Source organism: Archocentrus centrarchus, chromosome 17, assembly GCF_007364275.1.
Source record: "Archocentrus centrarchus isolate MPI-CPG fArcCen1 chromosome 17, fArcCen1, whole genome shotgun sequence".
Classification (NCBI taxonomy): Eukaryota; Metazoa; Chordata; class Actinopteri; order Cichliformes; family Cichlidae; genus Archocentrus; species Archocentrus centrarchus.
Window position 1 is genome coordinate 32738695 of NC_044362.1, and position 15367 is coordinate 32754061.

At 44.4% G+C, this 15367-nt stretch overlaps 1 protein-coding gene across 2 annotated transcripts in view; it reads right to left on the reverse strand.

The window, feature by feature from the left end:
- adcy8 (adenylate cyclase 8 (brain)) overlaps window positions 1-15367 on the reverse strand; it is a 115412-nt gene that overhangs the window by 71694 nt on the left and 28351 nt on the right. For both annotated transcript variants that reach the window (XM_030751896.1, XM_030751895.1), the window contains exon 2: window positions 2063-2212. In XM_030751896.1, the coding sequence (XP_030607756.1) occupies window positions 2063-2212 (150 nt within the window). The remainder of the gene's footprint in view (window positions 1-2062; window positions 2213-15367) is intronic.

Genomic DNA, 15367 nt, shown 5'->3' on the forward strand with positions numbered 1-15367 from the left:
TCTGGAGAGGTCTTACAACCAGAAATGTGGCACTGTGATCTTGGAACACATAAGCTCAAATAGCAGACTCAGATTGGATGCCATTATGGTGTTCTGTTCAGGGGTGGGGCTCCTGCTCACTCCATTACAACCATCCCAGAGCTTATCAGAGCCAAAGCCTTCCAGGAAACACGACCACTGTAAAAGCTTTCTGTGGCTTCTCAGAGCGGCACTGTCCACTCCGGTGCACAAACAAAGCTCGCTATCTGCCACTGTGTGTGTCTGTGTGTGTGTGTGTGTGTGTGTGTGTGTGTTGCATGTATGTGCATGTGTGCAGCGGCGACCGCGTGCACAGTGTGTGTGACAGTATTGAATCAATGCAGCGTCCATGTTATTCTCCTCCCAGAGGACTCATTAGCTGTGCTGCTAACACTCAGTCCTCTAAGCTCAAATCCATAATTTGTTTTGTTTCCTTTTTCAAAGTCGCTTCACGCTGAGCGTCAGCACCGAGCAACAGGGAGAGAAAACGTCTTCTTTGCACATCATTCTGCTGTGCTCTAGTGTACTCTGTGCTGCTGTGGCTCCAGCGGTGTGTCAAGCTCACTCTGTCTGATATCTGTCACTGGAGCTCAAACAGGGGTCTGAAAAGATTTCAGTCTAAACTGAAAACTGCCATAACTGTAAATACAGTGAAGAAAACAGCGGTGGATTGTGAACTGTCACTGGGCAAACAGCACTTAAACAAGCATGCTAGCCATGCTCACAGTAACACATGCTATCATGTTGCTCTTATGCAGGTATAATGTTTACGTGAAAGATCAAACATGCTCATGTTTATGATGTATATGAACCACTGTCAGCGCCTAAAGCACTCAGTGTTTCCCACAGATTCAGGTTCAGACTGTGACAGTGGGGAAGGGCCGGCAGACACAGGATTAGAAATGAGCACATCAGAGGGACAGCTCAGGCTGAGCAGTTTGGAGATGAAGTTAGAGAGGCGAGGATGAGATGTTTGGACATGTGCAGAGGAGGGATAGTGGATATATTGGGCAAAGGATGTTGAAGTGGAGCTGTCAGGTAGGAGGATTCATGGATTTAGTGAAGAAGAACATGCAGTGGCTTGGTGTGACAGAGGAGGATGTGAGGGATAGGATGAGATGGAAGCAGATGATCCACTGTGACAACCCCTAAAGGGAGCAGCTGATAAAAGAAGAGTCACTGCTAACCAGCTACCCCCAGCCCTTCTTATCCCACTGTCCTTGATATCATTCACCTTCTCTGGCCCTGTGGATAGATGGACCTCTACACCACTATCCTGCTTCTGCTCTGAAGATCCACTGTGAGCAGGAAGGACACTAACCAGAACTGGCACCAGGTGGAAAACGGGTTCATGGAGAGCTGGTTCCTCTCTGTGGGGAGGGACTGTGCTGTTATATATTTGTCACAAAGTGACAGGAAATAGTAAAATCAAACATGAAGTATCAACTCAGAGCAAAAGTTTAGACATTCTTAAACTCAGCAGATTAAGAATGAGTTTAACCTGAGTTTAATCCTGGGTACCCGGAATATCTGACTACCTGCTCCAGTCATTCCAGTCAATGTTCAGATGTTAAAGTGACCTTTGACCTGGTGGTGAAACTAAAGGAGTCCAAACAGAATATTTTCAGAGCATTTCAATGTAGTTTATATAATAGGTGTGATAATATTTCACCACAAGTGTCTTCTTCCTGGTGATACTAGAAGTGAGGAAGTTAGTAAATTACCAGGGTCAACAGGTTTCATCCTCTGGGAACCACGAATGTACAAAACAACTTCACAATTACATAACAGCTGAGATACTGCAGTTCAAATCTAAGCGGTGAACTTATAGCCACGCTGCTAGTACAGAAATAAAAAACACTTTAAACACACACATTCTCAATGTGCTTCCATTCTTTTACGTTTCTTGTGAACATTTTCATTGCCACAAATGTAGTAATATTTAAAAAAGGCAAAATAAAAGACAACACAAACAGTGACTAATAAATCACCCCAAACATTGCAGCAGGCACCCCACACAGGTATAAAGCTATATCTGACTCACCTGTCTCTGGTTCTCTGTCTCGAGTCGCAGTCGAGCTTCAATGCACCGTCGCGTCTCGAGGAAGGCTTGGCGCTGAGCTCGGTCAGACAGGTAACTGATGAATATCCCAGCAGTGTTCATACACATGAACAACACGGACTGAGCTGCTATCTAAAACACACAGAGAGAGAGAGAGGCTGAGGAACAGCTGAGGCTGAGGAACAGCTGAGGCTGAGGAACAGCTGAGGGCAGATTTTTGATGTGGCAGTTTCACACTGGATGCCCTTCCTGATGCAGCGGCAAAGGTGATTTGTGTCTCTGGCTGGCCTAACAACATCACACTGAAAGTTGTGTGAGATTATTTTCACTTTCTTGTGAACACAGAATAAAATGTCCTTTTACAAATACATCACTGTTGCCTGTGTCTGCAGATGTAAAGGTCCATATGTTTCCATTTTTTTTTCTTGAGAGACTGAGTGCCTTTGCCTCTGGGTCCAAATCCAAAGTCTCTCTCTAAGATTTTTTTTTTTTTTTAATAAATCAAGAAGATATGAAAGCTCAGAGCTGAACACCTCCACAGAGCAGGCCATCATGAATCAAACTGTGGGAACATGGCATCAGCCCTCATGACCTCAGCACTACTTTAAGATGCATATACAGTGTTCAATAAAGTATGATGTCCTGAGGTGATGTGACATGATGAAAGCATTGTGTGCTCACTGCAGTCCCACTGGTGTTATCTGAAGAGTCGTCATGGTGCTGCACGCTGTCACAAACTCTCTTCATGTTTGCGGTTCTCTGTTACACAGTCTGTCACTTATTTAGAGCATTAGAGCTGGATGTGACCCAGGCGCAGCATCGAGACTTCATACAGTTACAAGCTGTGAGAGACACGTACAGTGAGATGCTTTAAAAGCCTTCCAGGCAGGAGAGCTCGACGGTATTTGACGTCACACTGATGTCTGATGTGGACGTGAAATCAAATCAGTGAAAAACTGCAGGAGTGCTGTCAGCTCTTGTTTTAGATCAAAATGACTTCTCTGTCAGAGATCTCACAGTGTATTTCTGTATGAGGAAACTAGTGGACGCTGCAGTGAAGGATTCGGTTCAAGACTTCAGATTATGCAGTGTGGTGGGTTTTCTTGGACAACTCGGTGGAGAAAAGTTTGAAGAAGAATTTTATTATGTCTGACAGCTCGTCTGCGATTTGTATGAGAATTGAAAAGCCCGATGGCTGCGGGTACGAATGATTTTCTGTAACTCTTTGGTTACAGAAAGAAAGGAGTCTCCCAGTGCTGATGTTTTCTTGTTCCATTAAGGTGGTTATAAAGTGGGTGATCAGTTGTTCAGGATGGCTTCTGTGGTGGTGAATGGTTACATGCATTTATGGTTTATAGTAAATAAAAAATAAAGAATTTAACCCTTTATCCAAGACTGGGAGCTGAGGACTGCTCAGGCATGAATCTGTTTTCTTTTTCTCTTTTTTCCAATATTATTGCTGAAATAAATGAATTTAAAGATGCAGTTACCTCTCAGTCTGCAGTCACTGCCATAGACCACCACCACTAAACATGGCGACAGCCAGAGTAACATCAGCCATTGGCTGAACCCTTGAACTGAGCACTTCCACTGTCGCCGTCTTTAGTGCTCTGAGACGGGACGTGACCTGTCATAGAGGAGTCCAGACAGGACTGCTACCCTCTGCTGTGTCTATTAAATATCACTTCTGACAAAAACATCAGCCTTTGGTTTATCTGCAGGAAGCTGATGAGACTGCTGATCTGAAAATATTAATTGAGGAGATTTTAACACTTAACACTCACCTTCTGACAGTTAGTGACAAATAACCAAGAAAAGCAATAAATCACCGCCAGATCCCTGAAACTCCAGCGTCAGGATCACAGACTGTATGTAAAAGATGGGACAACTAAATACTGCAAAAAATGTGATTGTAGATCTCTGAAAAGAGAAGTGAGTGCTAATAGTGCCTTAAACCTCTCCAATGGCTGATTACAAAAAGGAGTCTGATTGTGTAGAAGTCAATGTGAAAACCACGGCCTGCTCCCATAAGCTATGAATTCAGTAAATACTTTTCTCATGCTAACTTTAATGGTCTCAATCATTAGTTTGAAGCCTTATTTAATCCAACATGGAGTTCATTTTGTAAAGTATCATCTCTATTAGAGTCAAAACAGAGGATGCTGGATGGGTGCGCAGTGTCCCGAGTTTCTCATGCCTGACTGCAACAAAATGATATGGCAACAGTCATAATGCTCAGGTTGAGGTTTTAAAATGGGACTTTGCAAATTACTGGATGATGCCACGGCGGCTGCAGCCTGCACAGTTTCGAGTAATGTCCCACCCACAGCCCATGAGTAATAGCCTATCAACACTGAAGGCACAGAGGTTTTTGCAGAGCAGCTTCGGTTTCATCATCTGCTTTGCTGATAATCTCGTAGATACTGCAGATGTTACAAAGAACACTGAAGTCTTATGATCTGTAACTATGATGACACACTTGGCTGGTTTCTTGATTCTGCTGGAAAATCCAAAATAAGGTTTAAACAAGAACATCTGATTCCAGAACAGATGAGAATGGTGCAAAACTTTAATCAGGTTTATTGATCATCCTGAACATTCAAACTCCTGCATAACATGTCCCAACAACGATCCACCATCTATGAAGACCTTTGAAGGACTGATACTAGCATAAACTGAAACATGTAATATGTATCTCATTTCTGTCACTGAGGTGTCACAACTCAACACCTGCGGTGTCTCCTGTCACAGCAGGAAACTTAGAATTCAGACTGATCACAGATGTGACATGAAGCAAGAGTTTCCAGTTATACATCCGCAGCAGAAAGCTTAGGATGCAACACTTTAAATGTTCACTGCACGCTGCTTTTAAGTGAAACTTTTCCATTTGAGTTCTGAATAATAAAAACTTTAAGTTCATTTCAGGTCAAATGTTTCTCGTGACGAGCAATTAAAGAATATGACACGTAATGCAAATGTGTTGCATTTAATGGACATTTCTGCATTAAAAACTTTGATTGTGAACAGATAAAATATTTATATTGAAGTTTTGTAGTATGGAAGTACAACCTGTTATATTAGTGCTACATGACAAGATAAGCCAGTATCCTGATCGTGATATGAATGGATTTCTATCCTCATCACGTTTAAAGCATTAATAATTCATTCTTGACCACTTGGGGGCAGCAGAGAGAACTGAATGTAACACTGGCACATGATCACTTTTCAGCAAAGGTGAACAGCAGGTGAAGAGCATTACATTAATATTTACTTGAAACTGTGTTAATCTTCACTCTGTAAATCTGAACCAAGACCTAAACTGAGCACTTAGAAAGCTTAATAACCTCTGCTGTTTCAGTGCTGCTCCTCTAACTGAACCCCAGTCCATTACATAAAGTCACTGAGCTGATATAAAAATATTGATTCATGCAAACTTTAAAGCACTCTGCTCTGAGACCCAATAGCAGTTGCCTTCAGGCCTCCAACAGCCTTATCAATCCATGGTTTGACCGCAAAGTGAGAACACAAAGTATTTACATACACAACAACTTTGTGCACACTCGGTTGGAAATCTGTCACACAAAGAGAGCTGAAAAAGTACATTTAATGTTATGAGTGACTATAATTTAGTTTTATGACCCTGAACAGGTTAAGCAGAAGAGAATGGATGGATGGAAGGATAGCAGCATGGTGGTGTAGTGGTTAGCACTGCTTCAGCCTCACAGCTAGAATGACATGTAGAAGGTCAGGGTTTGACTCCACCTTGGCCCGGGCCTCTCTGTGTGGAGTTTGCATGTTCTCCTCATGTCTGCGTGGGTTTCAAATACATGCTGTCATGATCCTGGGCCATTGGCCCTTATGTTCTTTGAGTTGTGTTATGAATTAGGATCTTAGTTTATTACTGTTTTCTGTTGAGTTGTCTGTTATGTTTTGTTTCCCGTATCCTCCTGTCTGGTTAGTGTTCCTGTGTCTTTCTTGGCCTTCTCTGTGTTCAGTTATCTTCCCATGTGCATGGTATTTAGGTTCCCTCTGTGCTAAGTCTACATACGTGTCATGTTTACTCACTTCCTGTTTTATTTTGACGATCTTGTGTTTACTTCCCCTTGTCTCGTTAGTGTATGTCGTTCACCTGTGTTGTCACCTGTTTCCCTTTTCCCTCATTATGTCTCAGTGTATTTAAGGTCTCCGTGTTGTTTAGTTTAGTTGTTTAGTCGCGTCGTTTTTCCGGTTTTTCCCTGCTGTGTGCTTTATGCCACGTTCATGTTCATGTTTATGCCACATTCTCGTATTTTTTGGATTAAAGCGTTCAGTTATTGTTACCTCCTCGTCTGAGTCCTGCATTGGGGTCCTCTACCACGCTGGCCACAGCCCTAAACCTGACACATGCACTTTCTAGGGTTAATTGGTCACTCTAAATTGCCCATAGGTGTGAATGGTTGTGTGTCTCTCTGTGTTGACCCTGTGACAGGCTGGCGACCTGCACGGGGTGTACCCTGCCTCTCACCCTATGTCCAGCCCCCCCCCCGCGACCCTGAACAGGATAAGCGGATGAATGGATTTAACTATGGAAACAAAAAGTATACCGACTGCTCAAATTAGTCCACAGTTAAGACCGGCTCACCCGACACTAGTTTGAAGACATTCTGGCTTTGGGGGATTTACAGGTAAAATCCAAACAAATAAAAAAATCCAGAGAGCAGCTCTGTAACATTTAAACTGAACACATGTCTTAGAAGAACGCTTTGAACTTCCTCTGATGATGACAGTATGAAGACTGAAAGCTTTCATCAGCTATGAGTGTATAAAGTGAGGTAGAGCCGGGCTGATGTAACGCTCTGCAACAGCACGAGGGATTTCACCGCCGCCAGCTTCCTCCTACCTGCTGGAGCTTCACATGATGCAAGTGTTAAAAACAGGCTGGTTCAGACCCACTCACAGAGGAAAGCCCTCCACGGCTTTCACCTGAGTTCCACACAAACTGCCCTTCAAACAGGGTGAACTGTTTTTGTTCAGATTTTTCTTACTTCAGCTGGATGACACAGTGTTTATCTGCTGCTCTCTCGTAGGATCGGTGCACATGGGGAGTAATTACAGTCATAGACAAGTCAGGACAGCTCCTCAGCATCTGCTACCCTCTACAGTATCTCTACCAAAAGGTCACACAGGACGGCTTCTATTTCCTCACAAAACCATCACCAAGCAGAGTATCTGCAGGATGCTGATAAGACTGTTAATCTATAAATCAATATCTTTGGACAAATTACCAACTGGAAAAAGTGGTAAAGCTCCAGGATAATAGACTGTATGTAAAGGATGACATCATGTTTTGAGGCCTATTTTTGTCAGTGGTGGATGTGACTGAGAGGCCAGTACACACCCACATTAAGGCATACCCTGGTTTATCATCTACCTTACCGTCATTTACACAATGAAAACACGCTCAACCATCAAGTCATCAGGACCATGGGTACTTCTTTTTACACCCAGCGGGCAGAAAGAATGGAGGTTTGAGTCTCTTTCAGTTCCACATTTAATTCTTCTTCTGGCTGCTCCCTTCAGGGGTTACTACAGCGGATCATCTGCCTCCATCTCACCCTATCCCAGCATCCTCCTCTGTCCTCTGCATCCACTCTCCCTCCTCTCCATATGTTCAAACTGTCTCTGTGATATATTCATTTCTAATCTTGTTCATCCAGGTCACTCCCAGTGAAAACATTCATTTCCTCCAGCTCAGCCTCCCGTCTTTTTGTCAGCGCCACCGTCTCCAAACCATCCAGCGTTCTGGTTTCTGTCTGTAGCACTCCAGCAGACACGCAGCTAAAACAAGTTGTGGATCAGACATTTGGCTGACAACACTGGAAGAACCAAAAAAAACTGATCATTCGCCCTTGAGTATAAATCTCAAGGACGGCTCCACCCAGAGCAAAGATCTACGCAGATATGTTCCATCTTTTTTTTTTTTGCATATTTGAATTCATAAACCACCTCCTTCAGTCAGTGACACGTTCAAATGCTTTATTTACAGTTTAGATGACTCTCGTTGACACAAAGCACACTGTAAATCAAAGTGATCACAAAGCTTTAAAACCATTTCATTGCCCCCTGTCCTGCCTGCCTGTCTCTTTTTTTTAAAAAAATAAAAGAGTAAGTGCTTTTGCTCCCACACTCGAGGCAGAATTGTGTCACAGATGATAAAAACCTCAAAAAGACAGCTCGGTGTCGCTGAGAGAAGTGCTCTGCCGCTGTTTCCCTCTGCAGTGAAATTGCTGCAGTGAGAGCACATTTCAAGAGGAAAAAATGGAGCATGAAGAGGGGATTTTCTGATTTCTGCTGCTTTTCACAGCAGGGTTGCTTTGCAGAGAGCAAGTTGACATTTTATAATGGTGCTTTTCCCAACTGCCTGAAATCCTCTCCACCCGTCTGGATCGATCTGGATGGATTGGTGTTAACAGAGACGAGAGCCCGGCAGTAGGAGGAGGTGGTGCAGAGGCCTGTTTATTCTCAAATAATGGCAGATGGTTGGCGCGCATTTAACCTCTGTGGATAATGTATAAACTGACCAATCACTGTCATTTAGCTCAAGAACTGTTCACTGAGACCCTGAACCTTTCTAGGCACCTTGAGGCGACTGTTTGCTGTGATTTGGTGCTATAGAAATAAAATTTATTTGAACTGAGAATGTAAACATCCAAGTCAGTTGGATCAGACATTAAATGGTCTTCACCCCTTCAGCTCCATCTAGAGACTGAAGCAAACTACATCCTGCTGCTATGAGAACCTGATTCTCCAACATGGTCCAGAGTTTGTGTGTGAAAACGACTTCATCAAATTTAAATCCAGCATTACTGAGGACCTGAATTCTGACCCTAAACAAAAGCCTGGAGGACCGTCCCAGACTCAGCTCAGAGAGGGACCCGAGGCACGGTGTAGTTCAGCTAAAACAAAGCTGTGGTCAAACAGGGCAGTACATTCTTATTTTATAATTATGACTTCCTAACTCATCACTCAACACGAGCCGAGACACGTTTGTGTGTAAGAGGCCTTTGAGCTGGTTTTCAGTAAAGCTGAATAAATGTCTCGTCGTTACTTCATGTGATTCGGGCCGCCTCCGCTTCCTGGAGGGACTTTCACATTAAAAACTGAAAACATGTAGGAGTATCAGAGGATTTTTCCCTTTAAATGACACACACACACACACACACACACACAGCCATCTTTCTGCCAGTCTTCTCCCCCGAGGCTTATCACTGTATCTCACCGAGCATTACGGTGTGTTACTGTGCGTTATTGTGAATCTCTCCCAGGACGCTATCAGCACTGATTCAATTTCTTCCTCGGCCCCCTGAAGGCCCCTGCTCCTCCCACAGAGATGAAAATTAAAACCCCCGTAAGCCGCGGCAGCTGAGGCGGCATCCATGTTGTTTTGGAACAGAGCGGCGCCGGTTCGGCGTGAAGGGCGTCAGTATGGAAACCGCCGGTGATGTGGATGTTTTTAACAAGACCTCATTAGGAGCACTGGGCCAGGAAGAGGAGCTGCCTATAAACAGCTACATGGAAAATAATCAGGCAGGGTTAATATTAGTAACAATTAGCATAATGTCTTCAACTTGATTTGACCGTGAGTAGAGCCGTGCACCGTGACAAATAAACATATTTGTGCCTTTTACTGGCCATCCTTAACATTTAACTCGACATGAGAGAGCATTTATATAGAGACAGGTTATAACTGGATATCTGTGAGCCTGGTTAGTAGAACTGGATTATTACACAACAGTGTAAATAAGGTGCCTCTCTGCAAACACACGACTCCCAGTCCTCCCGACAGACTTAAACTCTACCTTCTTGGACAGCAGTTGGCAACTATAGTCCTTTTTCTATTCTGCACCCTCAATGAATGTGGTCTCCACCTGCTGTGGGCTCTGGTTAAAGTGACTCTCCATCTCAAGAACTGGAATTTTGAGCCCATTCAACTGTGGGACGAGACGCTCTGGAGAGCCAGCTGAATCACAAGGAACAGGAACCTGGTGAACCAGCAGGCAAAAGGGGGACTGGAAGGATCGGGGACAGCTGGTTAGAAGTGAAATAACTGTCTGCATCTGCCTATTTTCACATCTCTGCATGTAATCCCTCCATTTTCTGGGTCGGGGGGGGGGACTGGAGCCTATCTCAGCTGCCATCGGGCGAGAGGCAGGACGCACCCTGGTAACCAGGTAACCTAACCCCACTAACTGCACGTGTTTGGACAGTGGGAGGAAGCCGGAGTACCCGGAGAGAACCCACACAGGCACGGGGAGAACATGCAAACGCCACACAGAGAGACCCCGGCCAGATGGTGGATTCAGACCCAGGACCTCGTTGCTGTGAGGCGACAGCGCTAACCACCGCTGTGCTGCCCTGCATAAAACCATCCCCTGCAATATGGATGTGTGTGTGTGTGTGCACACAACACAAATTCAGGCTTGAAGTTCTGGACTCTTTGAAATGAACATGAATGTGTTTGTGTGTGTGTGTGTGTGGTGGTGGGGGGGGGGGGGGGCAGCTTCACTAATCCAAAATCATCAAATGAGAGATCTGAATGTGTTGATGAAGCTGTGCATTTACAGAGACTCCACTTAATCTGCTGTCCTTCACTCCTCCCCCTGCCTCTGTGTGTGTGTGTGTCACTGTGTGTGTGTGTGTGTGTGTGTGTCACTGTGTGTCAGTGAAAGACAGTGAGCAACATCACAAATATTAAAATAGATTCAGTTTCAGTCGTGTTATAGGCCTTTAAAAAATAGTAAAACAGAGCAAATGTTTTGACTTTTATTCACTTCTTACAGTTGGATAAATCATTGATTGCATGTATGTAGGTATCACATGCTCAGATGTGAAGTTTTCATCTGTTTGTTTGCAGCAGTTTGTGATTTAACTGCAAAAGGCAGTTAGAGGAAAGAGAGGTGACAGCCATGGAAATGTGAACGCCACTTTTCTCGTCAGTTTTTCTTCTTGCTTTAAGAACATTTTGCCGCGTTTGTGCAACAAAACTAAACAAGTGTTGATTTGTCTCGTCCTCGGTTAATCCAGCCTTCAGTCTGCAGAGCTTTAAGGAGAGCAGAGGAAGGAGGAAACTAGTGAGACCTTAAATGGGAGCAAAGAGGAGCAGAGACTCACACACAAAGCTGAAATGAAACAAGGGGACATATTCCAAACATTACCATTTTACTGCCATTGGCTGTTATTATATTTTAGGATGGAGGAAGCTAACAGCAAAGGATCAGCACTTTGGAGGGATTTCACACCTTTGACATCAGCAGCTTCTCCTTGGTGACTCGACCGATGATGATGATGATGATGATGATGATGCTTTCCCTGACACCTTCTCTCACACTCTCAGTCTCATTACGTTCGGCTTAAAAACTTTTGTTGCACTTTAGGTAACAAAATGATCTGTAGTCAGATTTTAACATGCAGCCCAGCCCTTCCTGCCAGGCTCATTCTAATTTTTTGATACTTTCTATTACAGCACAGAAATGCTACCAGCAAAAAAAGACCATCTATAAATGGATAATTTTGGAAAACTGTAACACCTTCATCTTCTGCCTTTCCCTCCATCTACAATGGGGGCAGACATTAATATTATCAATAGACAAGCACAGACTTTTCAAAGTGACCCGAAACTAAAAAACAAACCAAACAAAAACAAGACAAAAATTTTCATCTTTGACTCCAAAGATTTCACGCTGGAAGGATCGAGGTGAGGATGAGCGTGGGAACGTGTGAGCGTGTCAGCAGGATAATTAGCGTGTGCCGCCGTTTAACCTGACGAGGTGAGGGAGTGGGCAGACTGCCAGTCCTGCCACGAAGGGAAACACAAACACCCACCCAGTATCAATATTTCAGAGCTATCGATTACGTTCCTGCTCAGCGGCCGGCCTGCTCATTTTACATCCGTGGTGGACACTTTCAGATACTAGAGGAAGAAGTCACGACAACACGGGCAGATTTACAAGCTGTCGGGGCCACCTCGGTTTAACCTGCTTTTAGTATCTGATGACAGCTGTACGAGCTGAGAGGAGCAAACTAAAACTTCTGCAGCCAGCGGGGGTCTGTGCAGAGAGTGCCCCTCTGCCAGATGAAGGGATTTACTGTGCAGCTCAGAGGTGCAGAAGAGGACAGCGAATGATTAACTTGGCTCCACGTGCTCACATATCTGCCGACATGATGAAGATGCTCCAGTCAACGCGGGCCTGTCTAAAGACTTTACGTTTGAAATCTGACGTGGCTCGCTCAGTGTCACCTAATCGTTCATCAGCATGTTTGCAGATAACTGTTTTCTTTCGCTTAAACTCATCTCAGCTTCATACGTCTCTTTCATGAGCCTAATGGAGCCGGGATCAGTGGCATAAAGAGTGCCAAAGCAAGCGTTACACAGCACTGGATTCACCAATTAGCAGTATTATACAATACAAGGGCATTCCCAGCCAGTCTACAGAAAGGCTACCAGAGTAACCAGTGTCTTTATATGATCAGTGCCAGCTTATTAAACTCTGATCTTTTTCAAAACTTTGCTTATTTTAACTTTGGCTAAAAGCAAACTCGGATGCTTTCATCACATGGGGTTTTCATGGGATCAACGAGCAGCAATGACAGATGTAAAAGAGAGACGCAGCACTCAAAGAACCCTGAACAGTGCTGCTGATGTGCTGAATGCAGGCACACGGTACAGCAGGGTGTTTCCAGGAGTTTGTAGTCGCAGCGGGACAGTCAGGGGATCTCCCACAGACCTCCTACAGACCGCCCTGTGACAACATGACAGCATCGCTGAAGCACAAGTTTCAGCTTCAAGGCAGAGCCTACGAGATGCAGCCTGGTTCTACAAGTGTGTGCATGTTCTCCCCGTGTCTGCGTGGGTTTCCTCCCACAGTCCAAAGATAGGCTCAAGCCCCCCCAACTGAATTAGATAAATGGAAGAAAATAGATGGATGGACGAGTGGTATGACTAAAGAAGAACATCTCACACAGCCTGTGTTTTAAACTGCACAGTAAAGAAGTAAAGGAAGGCAGGCAGTGGATCAAACCACTGTGGTGATTTATATTTCCAGTGGATATTCATATTCTCTGCAGTCACAAAACACAGACAGACGTCTCCACAGACCCTCGCGCTCACAGTCTGACGACAACATTTATGTCGCTCGGACCCCAGCAGACATGCGGACGCACACAGTGCAATTGAGGCTTAAGGAAACTGGCACGAATCAATAATAATTAGCTTCATTAATATGAAATAACATCTACTGTGAGTTTCTAGAAGGAAAAAGTGACGGCGTTGTGCTTTGTGCAGAGCGACGGAGCAGCGCGCTCATGTTTCACTGCTGTTTAAGCTGCGCCACAGAGGAGTCCATTAAACTCAAGCAGAACCAGAAGCGTATAGACCGTAAAGTAACGTTGACTCCTGTGAAAGACAATAAAAGCTGTCAGTTTTCACGCTGCGCTCAGACTCTCCTGCTGACATCAGAGTGCAGCTCAGACCGTCCCAGTGCAGAAACATATCAGAGAAACGCTGCTCGCAGACACGTTTCCTCTGCTCCAGCATAAACCACACAGACCTGTGCTCCAAATATGAATCCCACGATGTGTGACCTATATATGCGACTTGTTACCATGACAATATCTGATGTCATCCAGCAGAGACAGTTGTCACAGTTTTTTGGAGCTGTGACGTTACGAGTGAAAGCAGGAAGCGAGAGCTCGGCACGCTGTGCAAACCATACCCAAACCATAATGCATAATCTGATCCATAAATCAGACAGGTTTATGGTTTCACTCTCTGCTGTACCATCAGAACAACTACATCGAGTCCTTCAGGGTTAAACAAAAGAGGAGGCTGAGGGTGGAGCTGGATTAAATGCAGAGGCCTGTGACAGCATGGATGGAGCGGGCTGAACGTATCCCTGAACTTTTCTCTCTTCTGCATTTATAATGTTTGGCTCTGCTCACAGCTCAGTTTGTTGGCTGGAATTATACTTAGCTGATCTCTTTTATGGGTCCACTTATTTCTTAAAGTAGCTTATTTTTATTCCTCTGTATTTTGGATATCTGGGTGAAATAAGCCCCTTGTTTTGAACTGTTCACCTGTGCACAGCAGGAGAGAGAGAGAGCGGTTCTCTGTCTAAGGCTGCTGTGCCTTTACCTTACAGTATTGTGATGGCCCCGCCCACTCTGCTTGGTCCTTGAGCATATGTTATTGAGATCACTCATTACTGTATCAGAGGACTGGGTGCACTCACGCTGACATTTATTCTCAGTACGTTTAACTAAAGATATTTTTGGTTATTTCAGTTTGCAGTTCTCCATACATAATTTCTCTGGATTCAATATAATTAAGAATATAAAGAATATAAATAACCTAAAAACAACTGTTGTTCAATCAGACATTTGGAATGATTTATCACATTTAGTCAGGTTTTAGTCCAAGCTCCTCACTGATGTTACATGTAGAAATTGGGCGGTGATGAGTAAACATCCCCCATGAGGATGATGGCGGGTGGTGGAGGGGTTGAACCAGCAGGCAGCGATGCAGCGGAGAGATGGGAAACTCTACAGACTTCCAAATTTGGAAGGTGTGTTTGATATGAGGAGAGTGAAGCATGAAGCTGAGTGCCTAAAATTAGCAAGAATTTGAGATGGGAGATGCTGACCTATTCAGGTGTGTTCACTCCTGTGCACATATCATGCAGTAATCATATTTAATAGGAGCTGACCCTGTTTTCTAAGATGATACGACTGTGACTTCTTGCAGCGCGTCCTTCTTGCAGCAGGACGCGCACATGCAGTACAGCTGACAGATTATACAGCTTGAAGACCTTGCTGTGATAGTGGGCTGGTTTGGCAGTCAAATCTCAAACATGTTTCCATGTCAGTCTCACTGCAGCTCTGCTGGTATCACAGCCTGCCTGTTGCTGCATGTGTAAATTGGACTTATGACTAAGGCGACAAAAGAACGTGTGTGTGTGTGTGTGTGTGTGTGTGTGTGTGTGTGTGTGTGTGTGTGTGTGTGTGTGTGTGTGTTTTACAGCAGCTTTTTTTCAGGCAGCCAGTTATAAAAGCTGAGATGTTCACCAATATGTTCTGAACGTGTTATCAGAAACGACCCCGATCAGTGCAGGATTATTTTAATGAGCGAGGAGGCTGCCGGGGGGGCAGCCTCCACCTGCTTCTACGTGCTAGAAGGGGAAGGTGTCAGTTTAAAGCGCAGCTGTGCCAAAACACTGGTGCCTAAGGCGTCGAGCATTTCCTCTGAGGAAGCAG